An 8,515-nucleotide genomic window follows, 5' to 3' on the forward strand; every position below is an offset into this window, starting at 1 on the left:
ACTCTTGTAAATTCAGAATGAAAGTAATCCCAGGAATCTTCAGCAGTGGGTATGAGCTGATACCTGTATTGGGACTTGATTTCGCAGAATCAAAAAAAACCTAAGCCACAGTGAGGGGCTGCTACCGGGATAATTTTTAATTTTCCACAAACAAAAGATGGCTGAGTGGTCACTAAAACAATCAGATATAGTACCAGACTTGATAATTCTGTCAGGATGGGTGACAAGGATCCAGTCTAATAATGGCTTTGACTTATAGTCATGAGTTCTTGTAGGTTCATTGCTTAGCTGGGTTAAGTTTATGCTATTTAGCAGGCTTTTTTCATGTGTTGAGGACTGGTCTAGCCAATTGCTGTTGAAGTCGTCAAGAAAAATCATTTTGCATGGCTGTTCAAATGAGGGAAGAGTAGATACTATGCATTTGGTTGACTCAAGATGAACAGGTGGAGGTCTATAGATAGTACCGATAAGTAGATTTTCATGAAATTTTAGCTTAACAAAAAGACATTCAAGAATGAAGGGGATACTTTAGGAGTGGCAGGTTCAGACAAAAAATGAGAGGAAATGTATATATATGGGGCGGCAGTAGCTCAGTCTGTAGGGACTTGGGTTGGGAACCGGAGGGTCGCCGGTTCAAGTCCCGGCACGGACCAAGTCCGGAAACTGGTCTGGTAACTGGAGAGGTGCCAGTCCATTTCCTGAGCACTGCCGAGGTGCCCCTGAGCAAGGCACCGAACCCCAAAAAACTGCTCTGGAGCGCTCGCTGTGGGCAGCCCCCTCACTCTGAGACCTCTCCATTAATGCATGTCACTAGAACCCTGTTTGTGCATGAGTGTGTATCTCGGCCTATGTGTGTGTTAGACAGAGTGTAAAAAACCGAATTTCCCCTCGTGGGATTAATAAAGTGTAAATTATTATTATTATTATTATTATTATTATAATTATTATTATAGCCACACCTCCACCACTTGTGCCTCTATCAGCTCTATATAACATGTAATAATCTAGTTCTACTTCGTTGTCACAAATTTTGCTGTGCAGCCATCCTTCTGAGAAGGTAACAACATCAGGTTTGTGCTAGGCGACCCACACTCTAATTAAATCAATCTTTGGGAGAAGGCTCCTTACATTCAAGTGTACCATTTTTATACCTTTAACTCTATCGATTAATCAGGTTGGCAGTGGTGACAGGGTGAAGTGGGATTGGGATGAGTCTGGGCAGGGGAGCCACACAGATATGCACACACAAACGCGTGCGTGCACGCACATACACACACAAATGTGACATAGTCTACATAGAGCGAGGAGAAAATACAAAAAATAAGGCCAAACAAAAGAAAGGAAAACTGCATTTTGAACTAGAAGCTCAGTCTTCATAGCTCATAGAGGCAGAGTACAAAACAAATAGGAGGTTCGAGAAGAAATTAGTAAACTGTCGAGCACCATAAATTGCAGTTTGCAATTTAAAGGGATACTTCACCCATTTACATAAAGCTGTGTATCATTAGAAACATGAAAGTGCTTGAAAGTTTTCTTCATGTGATGTAAAAAAGTGTCATATTACATATAGGTCAGGTACAGTAGTCGTGCCGGGCTACTTGTCATCTGGCCCGGCGTGTATTAGATCTGACAGACCCGACACGTGGCCAACATGACTGCTAATCTGCCCTGTAATCATGTGACCTGCATGTAGGGTTCAGCGACCGCTGACATGTTGTCCGGCACGAAATTGAGGACTGACCAGCTGCCATCCGACCTGCGCATCTAGGTACGTTGACCGACACGTGGCCTAGAAGACTGCTAGCTGCCCTTGGTCATGTGGCCCGCACGTAGGGTTCGGCGACCGCTGACGTGTGGCCCGGCATGACTCTTAAGCCTACCCTGTAGCCATCTGGCCCGGCGTGTATTGGATCTGACAGACCCGACACGTGGCCAGCATGACTGCTAATCTGCCCTGTAATCATGTGACCTGCATGTAGGGTTCAGCGACCGCTGACATGTGGCCTGCACAAAAACGAGGACTGACCAGCCGCCATCCGGCCTGCGCATCTCGTTCTGTTGACCGACACGTGGCCTGGAAGACTGCTAGCCGCCCTTAGTCATGTGGCCCGGCACGTAGGGTTCGGCGACCGCTGACGTGTGGCCCGGCATGACTCTTAAGCCTACCCTGTAGCCATCTGGCCCGGCATATCCGGGGTCTGCCGAGACCTGACTACTAAGCTGCCCTGTGGTCATGTGGCCCGGCATGTTGGGTTCGGGACCGCAGACATGTGGCCTGGCATGACTCTCTAATGGTCTGACATAGTAGCCATCTGGCCCGGCGTGTATTGGGTCTGTTAGACCCGACACGTGGCCAGCATGACTGTGAGAAGAATGAAATACTGCAAACGTGACGCCCGTGATTTAGAGGGAAGTTAGACTTAACCTTATAGAACATCATGAAATACACCACCACCAGTTACAGTATATGTTTTTCTTACCATTTGGCTTACCGAACCGCCAGATATCTGGATGAATATAGGACTGGAAGTCAGGGGAAGACCATCATCCGAGTTGTCGAGGAGAAAAGGACACCTGGATTGACTGCTGATGTGGAGCTGACTATTCTAAAGGAATTACCTGAATAGCCATGAACCTAACTTATTTATGGCTCGTGATTGATGTAACACGTCGTCGGTATGAAATAAGTTTAGTTGACCTTGGTGCAATGTGATTCAATCAGCCAGCGCATCCAGCTAACCTGAGCTTCATGAGCGATGCAGCATACTCAGAAATTCTTTTAGGCGCTACCATGGCAACATGCGTGGAAGAAATAGCTGTAGAATGTTAAAGTCATGAAGAAGTGATTATGAAACATTTGCAATCATTAATGATGTAGAATAAAGAAATAAAAGATGCATAAAAATAGGAGTCGGATCTTGATGCTCAGGAACCTGTGATGACCAGGTTGAGATGCTGCAAAAGCAAACCATGTTAGCATTATTAGCAGCATCCTTGGTACACATGTAACTCCTGACAAAGTTTGCAGGTCCAGGAAGGTCTGAACAAATTGAAGACCAAGATACGGAATTTCTGTTTTATGATGGATGATTAGGATTGTATTGGACATGAATTATAGCAATGAATGACCGTCCTGCTGCCATGATGACTGAGTTCTCGTTGCTGTTGCGACTGAACAATTAGGATGCAGTGTACAACTGAATAGTTGTAACCGATTTATGACAAAACAGACGAGTTCATCAACAAGCGTTTACTTGGATTAATAACAGTTTACAAATCTTCGGTCCATACTGAGGCTGAGACAGATTTGACTGAGACAGAATTTTCATAATGTGCAGACCCACCGAGTCATCCGATTTGCGTTCCGATTAAACTAAATGTAAATGGCCTGTAGACTGCCATGCCGATGCAGAGTGCAGTTCCCCCCAAAACCTATAGGGATGCACTGAAATAAGATGAAAGTTTAGCATTGACTTTATGAGTAGACACAGCCCGCTGGAATTGATGTTAAAGAGACACGATTGTAATGCGACCCGCTGAATGAGGTCAAATTACCATGACTAGTATGAAGGGGCTAAAGTACCTTTTGCTTAAATAGTAAGTTAGTGATCTCTGATTTACTTCGGGATTACATATTCTTGCATGAGTCCATCGGTCTGCTGAAGTTGCTTCCGACCACGCGCCAAATAGTGTGCCTTAACTGGACAATCACCTACTGTTTGTACTTGCAATGCTTATAATTGTGATGCAGGTCGATTGAGCTGCTGGTTGGTATGGGTGGAGAAGCCAGAGCCGGGAGCCATGAGCAGAATCCTATATGGCTGGTTTGCCACACCTTGTTAACTGACAATATAGTGAGAACTCCATGTGCGCTTTAATCTATGATTATTATCACCACCTAAATTAGGTTCAACACGCATGCTAAATCACTTATACTTTAGCAGTACTCATTGCTGAATTAGAGAGAGCTCTCACGGGTTTACCTGCCAGCCGGACAACTGCCAGAGTGAAATGACATTCAATTATAACACAACAGCGCCACCTGTGGTGCTGTTCTGAATTACCGTGATATCTGGCCATTACCTGGTTTAAAGACTGAATTAGAACATTTTTTAGAGTGCATATAGCAGAGATTGAGTATATCCTGTGTACTTGTCTTAGTCTTGCTGTCCTCCAAGAAAGCGACGCCCAAGTCCTGCTATCTCTGACGATGACTGAGCTGTAATTACAGGATCTACATTTGGTTTATGAGGGCTGCCCAGCCGCTAGTACCTTTGTGCATGAAGTTGTTAGGCTGCAGATTTATAGACAGAAAAACACTACGCTCGCCATTAATTTGAATGTCTTGCAACATTTAAGATTATGGTAATGTATAGAATTATGCAAAGTGGGGCTATAAGCCTACTCGGGCGCAACCGTTAGCCTGTTAATGTGACTATGCAGTTTGAGTTGTTTTGGATTCATGCTAATGCCCGATGGCGACATCTAATGGATCAGAGCGACCATCCTTCCTCTGAACGAAGCACTTGAAAGTCTGTAGAGACTTCTTTGTCGGTATTTACATTTTATCTGCATTTACGTTTTGAAGTATTTCGGCATATCCCATTCAAAGTCCATTCTAATTGATATAGTGTTTGCATGAACTAGTCAAGCTGCATCAAGTTTGACCCTCCTTCAGCGACATGTATTCAAATACATGTTCCGTAACTTAAAATCAGATTTAATTTGGGTGACAAACGACAAAGGAATGTAAACAACAACAACAATGGCGTGGGAGAACTCCCTGGGCATGTAGTAAGGACGGAGACCTACCGCCAGCAGCTCGATGTCTTTGCTGCACGTTGCCTCCTTCACAGTAACATGTCCATGGTGGCACCATCTGGTGTTAATAAACAGCACGAGTCCTCCTCCTTTCCGTTTGCCGCTGCATTTCGTCTCTCTGTCCGCTCTCACTGTAGTGAAGCCTGGTAGATCCACGTTAGCGTCCGGGGTGTTTTGAGTCAGCCAGGTTTCTGTGAGGCACATTAAACTGCACTCTCTAAATGCCCTCACGAGAGCAGCCAGCTCGTCTGTCTTGTTGGTTAGACAGTTTACGTTCCCCATAACTATCACCGGAACCGAGGGCTTGTACTTCCATTGCTTAGCCGCTAGCCTAGCCTTTAGCTTAGCGCCGGCTCGACAGCCTCTGTACCGCCACCTCAGCTCCTCAGGTATCGGGTGAACGATGCCGGCTTGTCCCGCTGTCCGGAGTGAGAGCAGCTTCTCCCTTGAATAAGCAAGTTTTCCGCTGCTATTTCCACGAAAACACGAAAAAGTATCCATAGGATACATAAAGTTATACACTGAAAGTGTACTATAAAAACTATAAAAGTATAAGTTGGCACAGAGCCAAAATAAACGAGTAACATATCAAGACGAGTACGACAGGGACGGAGCTACTGAATGTGCGGCCACTCGCGTCGGTGCACAGGTGAGAAGAGAGTCGTGCCAGCCATGATGCACGCTTCCTTAGTTAACAAGGATGTGCCTGAGACCGCTGTAAAACATGATGTTTTTCTCTGCCTGTGACACCGAGCCGCCAAGGCCAGCAGCTGCATGGATTAAATGCAGCATGAACATTATTCTTGAAGCAGGCTGTATTTTAAGTGAGAACGCTGTCACTGAGAAATGAAATTTAAGCGACTGTGAGAGACATGATGCAGCTTTGAGGTAATTACCGAACTTCACAGATTTTGGATGATCAGGTTGCTTCCTGCGCCTGCGTGTCCTGCCATTGCCCGTGGGGCTGAGGTCATTCGAGTGGAGATGACTTTCTCCTTTTGAGTTGAATCTGATTTAGGCAGTGTCTCTCGCTGGCTGCAAATTGAGCACGAAGAGCGTATTGCGGCGTATGCCTGCAGCTACGAAATGACTGTGGAAGAGAGAGAGTTTTTAAACTATTGACAGTAACCCATTGATTGGTAGAGAAAGTTCGTGGCAGAATCTGGTTGGTTAATTCCAAGATGATACACGCCCATGATCAGCTGCTTGCCAGAGAGAGAGATAGTAGGGGTGTGGTTTAAGAATGAATGAAGAGGTGAGTCAATGAATGAAAGAATAACACCAGTCTTCCTGTCTGAACTTCCGCTGAGCTCCATCAGTGTAAAAATATATAAAAAAAATAAAAGTGTATCTCTTGAAACATTGTGGCCATGTTCCTATTGGCCAGTCGGGTGAGAATCGTCTTGTTGGGAGTCGAACGGAATCAGCTCACTGGCAGCGCAAAGACTCCAATGATTGACACTTGAATGACACAATTTTCACAGCGAGAGCAAAATCCTGACACGAGAGCAAAAAACTGAATCCATAGTAAAGACTTCGGTTTTGAGAGAAAATATTTTTACACTGATTTTTTTTTTTTTTTCAGAATTAAAAATATTTTCACTCGAAACGTTTTTATTACATTTTATTTTTTGCGATTGGTATGAAAACTTTTTTTTTGTCTCAGATCATTTCTTTTCTCGCATGTAATAAAGACAAATCTAATTCCATAAGTAGGTGGTTGGGTTTGGAATTATTTATAATAATAAAATTCTCCTTCATAGGTTCACAGTAGACAGAATAAATTGATATGATGATTTGAGTTTGGATTGTTTAATATTGCAGCAAGTATTAAGTAATTTTGCTGTACTACTTATTGGGAAATGTAGTCTACTTAGAATTTGGTTTTGGTAAATGTTACAAAATAAGCACAGATCTTTGATATTAAACTCTGGATTTTCATGCTTAATATCTAATACACCAAAATATCCAACATCGGCTGCTCCATCCAAAGTTGATGTATGATGATCATTCTAATCAGATAATATATTATTAAGAATGCCAACATCAATTTCTGGACAACACCCCAACAGCTAGTGAATGCACAGACATTATTCCACAAGCTTTTATAACACTGAGTGCACTTGCATGGACTTGAGTATCCCGGTTATATGCCTTATCCCGATTTTGATCATATTTGGGGTATGACGTTTACATGCTCACAGGTTATTCATATCCCTGTATAAATTATCAATAATAGTATCTCGGTTTCTGAAATCAGGATATGATGTTTACATGCACAAATACAAAACTGGGATACTTAAAACAATAATGTATGTGTGTATGTATATATATGTATATATTCCCTGAGCTTATATGAAATCCTACTTAATTGTGACTTCATCAAAAATAAATAGCATGCTGTCTTAACAAGAGTCAGAGCCTTTTCAGATAGGACAAGCTCAATTGATTACATTAAATTATAAAGGGAGATGTTCAAAGTTAATCTATTCTTCTTCTTATGACTTTGTTTTGTTATTATTTTTTATAATGTTTTGATCCCTGCACTCAATACTCATTCTTTTCCTTTTCTATACACTAGGTACCTGTGGATCCTGATATTGGTTACCACCTCTTTCCGACATTAGACACATGGGATCGATTTGACCCATATAACCAGTTTGAACACTACAGCGAACAAGATATGGAGGGGGGGATAGAGAAGCAGGAGAAACCATGGTGGTGGAGCTACTTCTCACAATCAGGAATTTCACCCCCACAGTGGTTGCTACGAAATGTCTAGATGCTTTTCAGCACGTAAAGATACTAGCATACCATTAGGAGAATACACAGTTATGCGTTAGCTTTCATAGATGCCTAGGCAAGAGCTATGGCACTGAACTCTGCAATAGGTTTTAGAGCTTCCTGAAAGGATATGAATCAACTTTGTTCACACCAGTCTAAATTGAATTATTTTGTCCTGTGTGGAGTGATTTGATCAAAGTGCTTTGCAGCTGTATTTAATTGGTTTAAGAGAGAAAAAAAATAACCATTATGCTATAGTTACATTGCATCAAATGTTTACCTTGTACAAAACATTCAGTAAAAAATGATGCAATAGATTTATTGAATGTTACAGATTATAATTTGTCTAAATAAAGTTTCTGATGGAAGTGTTTGGATAAAGAAGTAGGTTTGTACTGTACATTTCATCATTTTGTGGTACATATGTAAAATGTTGTTACAGGTCTTATAAATTGAAAATAAAAACTGTAAACTGAGTGCATGTAAAACCTTTAATAACATACATTTAGTGCTATGTTTGTATAATGAGACTCGGATAGGATAATTACAATACAAATGTTTGCTATTTTTTCACAAGTATGCAAATACTTTCCTTTACTGTATTGCAAATGTATATGAAGATAAAATTAAAGTTGGCAATGGCAATGATTGGTCATAAGAATTTTTACATTTGACAAAAGTAAGTATCACTATTTTTGTAATTAAGTTGCAACAGTTTATTCAGTTAGCTGACTGTTCTAATGACGTATAACGTGGGTAGGCCGTCTAAAACTAAATGTCTGAGGCACATTGTACAGTAAAAAATCCTTTTTTAAACAACGGCGTGCCTACGCGTTTCAACTCTAGACAGGTGCTTAAATCGGATGTCATGTCACGTGATGCGTTTGCAACGTCTGATTTAAGCAGTAAA

General features: G+C 42.0%; 1 protein-coding gene across 1 annotated transcript in view; it reads left to right on the forward strand.

Moving 5' to 3' along the window:
- The window catches only part of LOC306820123 (carboxypeptidase Z-like), a 28,313-nt gene extending 20,340 nt beyond the window's left edge, over window positions 1-7,973 (forward strand). The window contains exon 13 of the mRNA XM_079337830.1: window positions 7,403-7,973. Within this exon, the coding sequence (XP_079193956.1) occupies window positions 7,403-7,603 (201 nt within the window). The 3' untranslated portion in view covers window positions 7,604-7,973. The remainder of the gene's footprint in view (window positions 1-7,402) is intronic.
- The last annotated feature ends 542 nt before the right edge of the window (window positions 7,974-8,515 follow it).

This window comes from Symphodus melops (genome assembly GCF_947650265.1).
Source record: "Symphodus melops genome assembly, chromosome: 2".
Classification (NCBI taxonomy): Eukaryota; Metazoa; Chordata; class Actinopteri; order Labriformes; family Labridae; genus Symphodus; species Symphodus melops.